The sequence below is a fragment of the Elephantulus edwardii genome, unplaced genomic scaffold, assembly GCF_000299155.1.
Source record: "Elephantulus edwardii isolate Elephantulus edwardi_28Jun2011 unplaced genomic scaffold, EleEdw1.0 scaffold00322, whole genome shotgun sequence".
NCBI classification, from domain to species: Eukaryota; Metazoa; Chordata; class Mammalia; order Macroscelidea; family Macroscelididae; genus Elephantulus; species Elephantulus edwardii.
Window position 1 is genome coordinate 288801 of NW_006400072.1, and position 12808 is coordinate 301608.

At 47.4% G+C, this 12808-nt stretch overlaps 1 protein-coding gene and 1 pseudogene across 1 annotated transcript; both read left to right on the forward strand.

The window, feature by feature from the left end:
- The first annotated feature begins 158 nt into the window (after positions 1-158).
- Positions 159-1559, forward strand: LOC102874969 (annotated as a pseudogene).
- Positions 1560-10710: 9151 nt separating this feature from the next.
- LOC102863889 (ubiquitin-40S ribosomal protein S27a-like) lies at positions 10711-11178 on the forward strand. The gene has a single exon (XM_006901351.1). It carries the CDS (start codon positions 10711-10713, stop codon positions 11176-11178), a length of 468 nt encoding a protein of 155 aa, XP_006901413.1.
- The last annotated feature ends 1630 nt before the right edge of the window (positions 11179-12808 follow it).

Below are 12808 nucleotides of genomic sequence, written 5' to 3' on the forward strand. Positions count from 1 at the left end.
AGAAAAGAAATAAGTAGAGCTGTCCAGCGGCAGCTTCCGGCGTGAAGCCAAGTGGCCGGTGTGGACCTCCGGTGGGCAGCCGCAGCAGCAGGCAGTGACCCGGCCAGCGGAGGGCCTGCAGCCTCCGTGGAGCCCCCGGGGAGCCCAGGGCTGGGACGATGCCCAAGCTGCAGAGCTTTGAGTTCTGTAGCCGCACCCTGAGTGGGGACCGCCATGTGGTAGCCCCCATGGTGAATCAGAGCGAGCTGGCCTGGAGGTTGTTGAGTCGCCGGCATTGGGCCCAGCTGTGCTACCCCCCCATGCTGCACGCCCAGCTGATGCCAATTACCGCAAGGTGAACCTGTACTGCGAGGTGTGCCCCAAGGACCGGCCCCTCATCGTGCAGTTCTGTGCCAACGACCCGGAAGTATTCGTGCAGGCTGCTCTCCGGGCCCAGGATTACTGTGACGCCATCGACCTCAACCTAGGCTGCCCGCAGATGATCGCCAAGAGGGGCCACTATGTTGCCTTTTTGCAGGAGTGGGACCTGCTTCAGAGGATGATTATGCTGGCCCATGAGAAGCTCTCTGTTCCCGTCACGTGTAAAATCCGTGTCTTCCCCGGAAATTGACAAGACAGTGAGGTATGCGCAGATGCTGGAGAGAGCCGGCTACAAGCTACTGACTGTGCATGGACGCACCAAGGAGCAGAAGGGGCCCCAGGCCGGCCCTGTGTCCTGGGAACACATCAGAGCAGTGCGGAAGGCTGTGAGCATTCCTGTGTTTGCCACTGGGAACATCCAGTGTCTGCGAGATGTGGAACGCTGCCTGCGGGGCACAGGGTGTCATGAGCGCACAGGGGAACCTGCACAACCCTGCCCTGTTCGAGGGCTGCGGCCCTGCCGTGTGGGAGCTTGCTGAGGAGTACTTGGAGCTGGTGGGACAGCACCCGTGTCCTCTTACGTCCGTGCTCATCTCTTCAGACTGTGGCACCACACGCTGCAGGTCCATCAGCATCTCCGGGAGGACCTGGCCAAGGCAAAGACCCGGAGGACACGGCTGCTGTGAGCCAGGCACTCAGACTGCAGTGCCAGGATGACATGTCCAGACAAGAGGAAGGGAAGCCCTCAGGGGGCTTGCCTTTCTTCCACTGGATCTGCCAGCCCCATATGCAGCCAGGGCCACCAGAGGGCAGCAAGGAGAACAGCCCCGCTCGCAGCAAGCGGGCCTTGGAAGAGGAGGGGGACCACCCTGAGGTCTTGTCCAAGAACAAGCAGAAGAAGAAACTGAGGGAACCCCAATAAGATCTTCGATCCCTCACTTAAACGAAAATATGCAAAATGTGACCAATGTGGAAACCGAAAGGGTAACAGGTGCGTGTTCAGTCTGTGCTGGGGCTGCTGCAAGAAGAGAGCTTTCAGGGAGTCTGCACACTGCCCAGGTCATGGGCTGCTGTTCAAGACCAAACTGGAGAAGTCTCAGGCCTGGAAGGGGGACCAGCCCCGGCTGCAGGAGCCACCTCTGCCAGGGCCCAGTAGGCCAGGCAGCCTCCCTGAAGCCTTGGGCAGTGCTGTGGCCTGAGGCCAGCAGAGCTCACACAGGACTGCTGCTGGGCCTGGACGCTGCTGGGCCTGGACACAGCCAAGCATACACCTGAATTCAGGGATCTCCTGCAGTAACCAGGACAGGGTGGTGGTCTGTCTGCCCTGGGGCCCACCCACCCCACCCCATCATCCTCTTGCTACTCCAGTCTGTTCAACATGAAAAATAAACCTGCCAGTGCCCAGTGCAGGCCAAGGCTGTGGACCAGGAAAAAAAAAATAATAAGTAGAGTTTAAAAAATGCAGTGCCTATAACCTATTCACAGAATTTTTCTTAAAAAAATATATATATATGCTAAAGTTACTTAACCATCATACAATTCCAGGTAATTAAGAAATTGGAAACCTAGTGGGATTTGCATTGAAGTCATGGCAAAGAATAGGCCTCAGAAATCGATGAGATACGAATTAACTTATTTCAATTAACAGATGCAGCCTTAGTGCACTCACCAGTCTATGTCAGGAGATTTAGAGAATGGCTGTCTGGCCAACGGCCTGAAAGAGGTCAATCGTTCTTATTCCCACGAATGGTGATCCAACTGAATATGGAAATTATCGAACAATATTGATATTACATGCAAGCACAATACTGCTGAAGATCATTTTTAAATGGCTGAAACAGTACATAGATAGGGAGTTGCCAGGTGTTCAAGAGAGATTTAGAAGAGGCCATGGCACCGGAGATATCATTGCTGATGTCAGATAGATGCTGGCTGAAAGTAAAGACATTTGACTGGGTGGGTCACAACAAGAAGAATGAGAATCCCAGAGCCCCTGATTGTGCGTGTAAGGAACCTGTACCTGGATCAGGAGGCTGTTGTGTGAATGGAGCAGGTGAGCACTGCATGGTTTGGAATTGGGAAGGGAGTGCATCAGGGTTGTATTCTATTTCCATAACTGTCCAGTCTATATGCTTAGCAAATTATCCGAGGAGCTGGACTTGAAGGACCCCCGAACTGCTGGTCCTGTTCTGTCCTGAGTGGACGGCGAAGACCCAAGACTCCAAGACACCGGCTTGATACAACAGCAAGAGATAAGAGGTTTATTGTGGAGCTCCGGGCAGACCCTTATCTCTCGCAGGAGACAGAGGAGCCGACCCCGAGCAGACAAAGTTGGGTTTTTTTATACACTTTAGGGGGATACAACTGAGTATCAGCTTCTCATTGGGTGATGAAAGCACAGTTTGAATTCATTGGCTCAGTGTTCGCTCAGGGTTTACACAGCATTTTTGCACATAGCACTTGCGGCAGTCACGTAGCACATGTAGCAGTTAGATAGATCTTTAACTATAGGGTGGTGTCATAAATTCTTAAGTATACAATGAGTTCAAACTCCAGGGCAGTGGAAAAGCACAAGATACATTGGTTATCAGTCGGGAAACAAAGGCACATGGGTTATCAGTTGAGAAACAATCTTTGCTTGTTTGCTCTGCCTTTCTGCTAGCCATTCTTGAAATACTGTTGCCTTGGATACAGCTGGGTGTGGGGCTCTACCAGGGACAATGGAAAATTCCTGAGTTTAACTTAGCTGAGAACTATAGAAACTTAAGTTTAATTCAGCTGAGAACTATAGGGACTATATTAATTTCAATCTTTTCAGACTCTACAAAGAGGAATGTGGCATCAGGATTGGAGGGTCATACATCAATAACCTGAGTTATGCACAACCTTACTTGCTTAAAGTGAGGAGGACTTGAAGTGCTTGTTGCAGAAGATCAAAGAATGCAGCCTTTGGTATGGATTGCATCTCAATATCAAGGAAACAAAGGTTCTTAACACTGGACCAATAGGCAGTGCCATGATGGATGGAGAGGAGATTGAAACTGTCAAGAGCTTCATCTTGTTTGAATCCACAATTAACAGCCTTCATACGAACAATCAGGAAATAAGGAGACACATCACACTGGGAAAGTCTGCAATTAGGGATCTTTCAAATTATTGAGGAATAGTGATGTCAGTTTGAGGACTAAAATGTCTCTGAATCAGGCCATAGTCTTTCTGATTACTAGATATGCATCTGAGACCTGGACAATGAATAAGGAGAACAGAAAAAGAATTGATACCTTTGAGCTGTGCTGTTGGAGAAGAGCACTGACCATCCCATGGATGGCCAAGAGAACAAATATATGGAATTTGACACACCAGTGGCACAGATTTCAGTATCACAGCAACTTCAAGTAATACTAGTACATCAAACTTACAAATAAGTGCTGCACCAATAGGAGCAATGTTCTCTCCAGACAATACCAGGCCGGAGGGCCAGTGGCCCTCAGGCACAACAAGCTTTTAAATACAAAGGCTGCACAAGAGGCTTCCCACTCACAGCTGTTTGTAAATGGAATCTCTCTATATATGTTCAATCTATATGCTGAGCAAATTATCTGAGAGGCTGGACTCTATAAAGAGGAGTGTAGCATCATGATTGGAGGGAGATTCATCAATAGCCTGTGTTATGCAGATAACACAACCTTGTTGAAAATGAGGAGGCTTTATGTGCTTGTTGAAGAAGATCAAGGAATGAAGCCTTCAGTACGGATTGTGTCTCAATATCAAGAAACAAAGATACTTCTCATTGGACCAATAGGCAGTGCCATGATGGATGTAGAGAAGACTGAAACTGTCAAGAGCTTCATCTTGCTTGGATCCACAATTAGTATCCTTGGTATGAGCAGACAGGAAATAAGGAGATACATTGCACTGGGAAAGTCTGTAGTTAGGGACCTTTCCAAATTATTAAGGAGTAATAATGTCCGTTTGACATGCATCTCATTCAGGCTATAGTCTTTCCAATTACTAGCTATGCATCTGAGATCTAGACAATGAATAACGATAAAAGACAAAGAACTGACACCTTTGAGCTGTGCCGTTGGAGAAGAGCACTGAACATCCCATGGATGGCCAAGAGAACAAACAGATATGTCTTGGAGAGGTGCAGCCAGAGTGCTCTTTGGAGGCAAGAATGATGAAGCTTCACCTCACATACTTTGGACATATTGCTAGGAGGTGGTATTCCTTGGAAAAGAACATGACATTGGGAAAGGTGGAGGGTCAGCAAAGGAGAGGAAAACCTTCAACTAGGTAAATTGAAATGGTGACTGCTGCAAAGGGCTCTTATGTGGGCTCTTGTGTGTCAGGAAGCATGAGGATGGCACAGGATAGAAGAGGGTTTATATCTTTTGTTCATAGGGTTTCTATGAGTTGTGCGCAACTCAACAGCACCTAACAACAACAATTACCCTGATGTTGATTGTGGGTCAAAGTGAAATGAATTCATTAACAAACAGCAGTCCATATATTTTGTTTTCACCATAGGTAGTGGTGGTGGTTGTTTAGTACCATTGAATCAGAAGTGACTACATAGCTGACCCTCCAGTGGGTTTTGAAATCACATGAGTTGACTGCCTACCTTTCTCTCATGGAGCAGCTGGTGGATTAGAACCTTGTTTTAGCAGCACAACTCTCTTACCACTAAGTCACCAGAACTTGACCCATGCGAAAGAGAAGTTCAGAAATGGCCCAAACCACCCATATATTTTTGCTTACACATAAGTCACACCTAAGCACAAGTGGAATAAAGAAGTAGAGCTCTGGTGGCCTACTAGCAAGAAAGTGCACTGCAATTCCAAAGGCCTTTGCATTGGCAGCACAACTCCTTACCCACTAGACCACCCCAGCTCCCTTCAGGTAACACAGGTAAACTGTTATGGATGGGAGAGCTGTGGGAATGGTAGAGAGGCCAGCTTCCCCAAGACACATGATTATTGTCACGTCCAGTGACAGCATGTGCTTAGTTAGGGTTCTTTAGGTTGCAAGAGGCATCAGATCAATTCTAAATGAAGACTGGAGAGCCTCTGATTCACATAGTGGTGAAGTGCAGGTGTGGAGCCCGTGCTATAGACAGCGCTGTCAGGCCTGCTGCCTCATATGTTTCAGCCTCATTATCTTTCGAGAGGGCTCCTTCGTGTAGCGAGAGTCAAGGGGGGGCCCAGGAGGTGACGGGGCTCCAGGTGCTCTGGCCGTCCTCGTGGGACACCAGGCTCATTCCTGACCTGGGCAGCGTCTATACAGCCTGCCACTACCCGCCTGTCAGGGAGGCTTGTGTGTTGCTTCAATGGTGAGAAGGTTTCAGGGGACTGTCCAGACTAGAGATGAGGAAGAAAGACCTGCAGTCTGCTCTTGATAATTGGCCATGAAAACAACCAAGTTCCAAGGCCCACCTGCTCACAGTTCCAGGCACCGTTTTGTTCTGCATGTGGATTGTTATGAGTTGAAGGCAGCTAATAGCACGGGTTGAGGGCCCTGTGTTAGCAGCTGTAAACGTTCATCCTCTTGGCTGGGACTCCAGTGGATTCTAAGCATGTAAAATCTTCTGGAAGGAGGAGGTTACAGGATTAACCAGGAAGAAGCAAGAAAGTTACAGTTGGTAAATCTGGGCTTTGTCTTCTTGTGGCAGTGACGATGGAGAGCAAGTAGAGGGCGTGCTCCAAGGAGGAGGATCTTCCTGGATGAAACCCAGACTGGAAACAGACATCTCCCCACACCAGCAAGAAAGAAATGTGTCATCGAGTACAACTCATAACAGCTCTGTGCACTACGGATCTGAACCCTGTCCTGTCCTGTGCCATCCTCATCAGCTCTGACACACTTGGGCCCGTTGCTGCAGGCACTGGGTCAATCTATCACATTGAGGACCTTCCTCTCCTTACCTGACTGGCCCTCCACCTTTCCACGCATGACGTCCCTCTCCAAGGAATTGTCAGCCCCTCCTGACAACATGCCCAAAGTATGTAAGACGAAGTTTTAGCAGCTTTACTTCCAAGGAGCCCTCTGACTACTTTCTCCCACACATACCTGTTCATTTATTTTTTTTTTGTTAGTTCATGGGATATCCAGCCCTCTTCTCCAAGACCATAACTCAAAGGAGCCCAAAATTCTTTTCTGTTTTAGAGGGAGAAGCCCTCCCCACTGGCATGATAACTAGTGTAGACAGAGGAGAGCCCAGGAATAAAGCTCTGGAGAAAATTCTGTGACAAAGAAGGTGAAAGAGAAGAAGGCAGGAGAGACAGTTGTGTCCCTGCAGTACCGCCTTTCACTGCGATTCCTGTGTAAGAAGAAGGATACCAAGGAGCAAAGAGGACAGTGTAAACTAGAAGCTAGAGAAAATTAGCTTACTTTTCTAAATAAAATGATACTGGGGAGGAACCAAGATGGCAGTGGCAGAGGAAACAGCATAAGAAACTGGAGGAGTGTCAAAGCTGCAAGAAACAGGCCACCACGGCCCTCCACAGTCCTCATGTTACTAATAATTGAACAATTTAGCAGTTGATTACTGGTCTTCAATATGGATCAAGGCTCAACACCAAGATAATAAAGATTCCCAAAAAAGAATGGGTGAGTCCCACAGCTCCCAGCCTGCCACTGCCAAGCCCATGCCACCGCCGCAGCTCCGTGGGGCCTCCATGGCCAGTCCCTAGGGATCCCCTCACTTGGGATGGACAGCTAGAACCAGGCCCTGCAGCTGGTACAACGGAGCCTCCACACTGCCACAGAATAAACTTATTCTAAAATAAATTCTCAGAATCAAGATGGTGGTGGCAAGAGACACAGTGTGAGGAGAAGAAGGACAAAGATTCTCGAAAGAACATGGGTGAGTCCTATTTCCACTGGCTACCCACCGCTAAGCCCGAGCTACCACAACTCCATGTGACCACTGTGCCTGGAGCCCACCGGTCCCCCAGCCTAGACCTGGCGGCGGGCGCCAGGTCCCACGGCTGGTGTGGCAGAGCCCCCAGACAGCCAGCAGCTGTGGATGCCAACATCTGCAGGCCCCCAGCACAGGAGAGTATGGTGGGTGACAGGGGTGGATGGGTGGGCAGCAGCGGCAGCAGCTCCATGGAGCTGCGGGAGGTGAAGGACTTGATAATGGAAAGCATCTCACTGTCAGTGAAGATTTCCTTGGACAGGTCAGAAAATAAAAGATCATCAACACAATGGATTGATAAGGTATCTGTAGCAATGGGTTTGAGCAGCCACAGATTGTGGGGATGGCGTAGAAAAGGGCAAGTACTAGATCTGTTGTTCATAGAATTGTTGTAACTCATAGAGAGATCTCTGTGGGCTTGTTGTTGTTGTTATGTGCCGTTGAGTCACTTGCGACTCATAGTGACCCTACGTACAACAACTCTAAACTCTTGCTCTGTCCTGTGCCAATCACACTGTCTCTGACACTCCCATCCCAATTATCCCAGTCACTGAATCAATCCACCTCATAGAGGGCCTTCCCCTCCTGCGCTGTCCCTCCACCCTCCCAAGCATGATGTCCTTCTCCAAGGACCGGTCTCTCCTCACAACATGTCCAAAGTATGTTAGACGGAGCCTCAGAATCCTTGCCTCCAAGAAGCCACCCGGTTTAACCCTTTCCAGGACAAATCTGTTTGTTTTCGTAGCAGTCCATGGTATTCTCAATACTCTTTTCCAGCACCACAGCTCAAAGGCATCGATTCTCCTTCTGTCCTCCTTGGTCATTGTCCAACTCTCTGATGCATAACAAGTGATTGCGAAGACCATGGCCTGTATCAGACGCACCTTAGTCTCCAAGGAGACACCATTGCTCTTCAGTACTTTGGAGAAGTTCCTAACAGCAGACTTTCCCATGGCAATGCACCTTTTAATTTCCTGGCTACTGGTGCCAAGACTGTTGACTGTGGAGCCAAGCAAACTAAAGCTGTGCACAATCTCAATCTCTTCACCATCCATCCTGATGCTGCCAATTGGTCCAGTGGTGAGAATCTTTGTCTTCTTGACATTGAGCCTCAATCCATATTGGAGGCCACAGTCCTTGACCCTCTGCAGCAGGTGCTTAGTGAATAAAAATCTATGCTACCAAACTAAAGGTCAGGGAGTTTAATCTGTGGCCCTCAGTCCTGGATTTAATTGTTTTCAAACACTCTTCTAAGTAATGTATCATTGCTCTGCCAATTGGCTATACAGAGGTAACTCGTGGTTGCTGTGAGGCTAAACACTGTGACACTGAAATGACAAATGTGTTAACGGTTACCTATGGTGGGCAGTGCTTGATGGAGTTCTCAGATTAAAACAAGCTTGGAAGCAGGAATGGCATCCACTTCCGAAATAGCTTGCCTCCAGAAACTCAGTGAACTTAGAGAAACGATGGAAGTTATACAAGTGTTTCGGTCTTTCATTCATAAGGTCGCTGTGAGTTGTCTATGACTCAATGACACTTAACAACAACAGATCCGAGACGGCAAACCTCAATACACCACATCTTTTTATTTCTTGACTATTGCTGCCAAGATTTAGACCTAGGGAGGGTCTGTTCACCATTCTCAAAGCCCCTTCTCCATTTGTAAATGGGCAGGGTAGTGAGGCCTACTTCGAATTGCAGTCTGACCATTTGGTGGAGGGGAGGGGGACAATGGTGGCAGCACTGGAACCGGAGGTTCTGTCCCTGGCCATGGTCTTCAGTGAGGCACGGGGTCCAGACCTGGCAGGGGCACTTAGTAAGGGGGTGTGCCACCTGGACCCTAGTGAGAGCCATCCAGCCCCTGGGGTAAGTTGTCCAGCCCCCAGGGTGTGCCGCCAAGCCCCCAAGAAGAGTTTTCTGGCCCCGGAGTGTGCCGTCTGCCACCTGCTTCCTACCCCCCTACACCCTCCTCCCTGGGAAGAGCCATCCAGCCCCTGGGAAGAACCTTCAGGTGACTGGGGAAAACTGCCTAGGGTATACAAAGAATTTTATCGAAGCCACTTTACTCCACCTCCTCCACCAGTACACTTCTAAGTAACACCTCCAAAGCCCCTCCCTTTGTAAATCACAAGTTTATTCTCTCTAGGTTTGCTCCCTTGAGTTTTGCTCCAGACCTGAACCAGAGACAAAAGGGAATTATAAATACCTTACTAAGGAAGCGAAGGAGAATGGAGCCTCAGGGTTCAGCCAACCATTCTCACTGGACCCACCCTGGCAAACACTTTGCAGTTCAGAGGGCAGTAAACATCAGAAAAATATTTTCTAACTGAACAAGAAGGCATGCAGCTTCAACCCAGGACCACTAGTAAGGTGTTAAACTGGTCTCCCCTTCCCCCTTCACCTCAACGCCCCTGTTCAGCATGAAGAAACCAGAGAGTCTGTGCCCCACTCCCAAATGAGAAAGCCACCAGTGAATAGGACAATTTCTTTGGGTAAAAAAAAACCCAACAATCACATTTAATCACCACTGGCCTATGTCCACCATTACCCTGTCTCTTCTGGTCTCCACTGAATCTTTCTCATTTTCTGTGCCCACTCCCACCATTCACCAAATTGTGCAGCCCTGTGATTTCACACCTCCCCATCCTCACTCTTTTGCTCCCAACCCTCACCCCCTTGTATCCTCATATGTTTTTCACAATTAAAAAAAAAAGACACTGATATGATTGTTGTTCTTAAGTGCCGTTGAGCTAAGCACAACTCATAGAGACCCTATAAATGAATTACCTAAACCCTATTCTATAACTATCATCATTTCTCTAAGTTCATAGTTTCCAGAGTCATGTTGTTTAGGAAGTGGATGCCACTCCTGCTTCCAAGCCAGTCTTAATCTAGCAGTTCCACCTAACACCAATGGCACAGTATTCAGCATCACAGCAACCAAAAGTTACCTCAGTATAGCAAATTGACAGACCAGTGCTATACCACTTAGAAGAATGTTCATCCCAAAGACAATTAACTCGCTTTCCTATCCGCCATCCGCGGTGGGACCACCGCCAAGATGCAGATTTTCGCCCACTTTCACCAAAGTGTGCATTTTAAATAAAGCAGATTTGCTATTAAGAAACAAACAAAAACATTCTTAAGATTTTTAATGTCTGTTACCTAACTTGGGAGGGACTAGAGAGCATTATGCTGCGAGAACAAGGACAGATATTGTATAAAACCATTACAGTAGAATGAGCATAACGGTCCAAAGTGGGGAGGGTGGAAGCAGAGGGAGGAGGGTGTGCAGGGGGGTAGGGATTAATCATGGGCTGTACAATTTGATGAGTGGGGGAGTGAAGGAAATTGGAAGAATCTGCTCTGAAAAACAATGTATTCTAATTTTGTAAATAAACCAGTATAATAATAATAATAATAAAAAGATGCAGATTTTCATAAGAACCCTCATGGGGAAGACCATCAAGCTCGAGGTTGAACCCTTGGACACAATCGAGAATGTCAGGGCCAAGATCCAGGACAAGGAAGGAATTCCTCCTGATCAGCAAAGACTCATCTTTGCTGGGAAGCAGCTAAAAGATGGGCGGACCCTGTCTGACTACAACATCCAAAAGGAGTCCACTCTTCACCTTGTTTTGAGACTTCGTGGTGGTGCCAAGAAAAGGAAGAAGTCTTACACCACTCCCAAGAAGAATAAGTATAAGAGAAAGAAGGTTAAGCTGGCTGTTCTTAAATACTATAAGGTGGATGAGAATAGCAAAATTAGTCGCCTTCGTAGGGAGTGTCTGTCAGATGAATGCGGTGCTGGAGTCTTCATGGCCAGCCACTTTGACAGACACTACTGTGGCAAGTGCTGTCTGACTTACTGCTTCAACAAACCAGAGGACAAGTAATTATGAGTTAATAAAAGACAGTGAATTAACATTTAAAAAAAAAAAAAGACAACTCCAGGCCCGAGGGCTACCAACTGGAGATTTAGGGCCCAGCTGACTTAAATACCAAGGCCCTCAGGTCCTGATGACTCTAAACAAGAGGCTTCCAGCCCACGGCTCATTGTTAGCCAAATCCAGCAAATCCAATCAGCTCACACACAACTATGAATGAAATAAAAAGCAACCAAACAGTCCACACTGACCATCATAAAAAAAAAAAGAGAACCCACCTTCCAGAATCTAACCACTTCACACATCAGCCTCCAAACTGGAGATATTATGTCACATAAACAAATATGATAGAAAAATGGGAGGAAGTTCTGGTGGGAATTTGGTTTTAGCAAATCCACATTTGGGAAACTGCTGTTACATATCACCCTACAGCTCAGCAATCAGGCATTCTTGATAGCACAACCCCAAGGATGTAGATGAGACTGAAATGTACTAATGCTTAAGTTGAGACAAAAATCACAGATATAATCAGAGCTCATTCTTCAAAGATTAGTATGATTCGTTACCAAAAGGATGAGGTCAAATTGTCAATATGGTGTACCACTCCATCATTTCCAACATTAACTATTCTTCCTCCCACCCCTACCCCTCTTTAGTTTTGTGTCTTTGAGTTCTATAATTCACTAGGTTTCACAGAAGCAAAAAAAAAGAAAGTTTCACTCAACTGCTGATGATTCAGGCCAATGAACGTGATCAAAGATGCTGACAAATGGCAAGCCACCTGTTTACAAGGCAGGCAGGGTTGAGGCAGCTGGATCAGGTTAGCAGCATTATCCCAGGCTAGCAAAGACAGAGTGGACCTCCCCATGACAGCTCTCTTACCGGAGAGCCACATGCTAAGGGTGTCAGTTTGGGTCTTGGCTTCAAGGAGGATGGAGCCTCAGGGTGTATACATTCTATTTGCAGTTTCCTGCCTAGTCATGTGACTGAATCAAAGGCAGTAGCCTAGGAACAACAGATCGACCACACTGCAACAGACTAACATTACATCATTAATACAATGAAATAATGAGGTTAGATCATATGCCACTACGGTCCACATTGCTGCACTTAATTCTTGTATCTTCTAGTACAAAAAGTTTGTTCATTAGAGACCAATGTAGATTGAGTGTAACCTGCAATCTCTTGTCTCCTACTAGTTCCTTTCCTGGAGGCCTTTAAGAACTACGGTCACATCCCAGGACATGCCTTGCTGCTGGAGCTGGAGACAACCAAGTGAGGGGAGGGGAGTGGTGTCTCTGTGGGAGGGGGAGGCCCACCCCTCCAGCACCTGTGTACCCACCCCAAGATGAGCACTGGCATGGCCATGGTCTCTCTCCCTTGACCCCAGGAAGGGTCTCACCTAAGAGGCTTTGGAATTGTACCTCGAGAAGTACAACATGAAGAAGGCTCCTTCTGTGGGACTGTGTCTCCTTTCTCTATATGTTCCATAGATTCACAATATTGGTGATTTTCATGAAGAAAAAGAAATGCCTGAGTATAAAGGACTTCATACCACTTGTGTTCTCTTTTGCAAAATATTATATATTATACATTAGAGATCTACCAATAGGCCACTTCCACCATACTCTAAGAGATT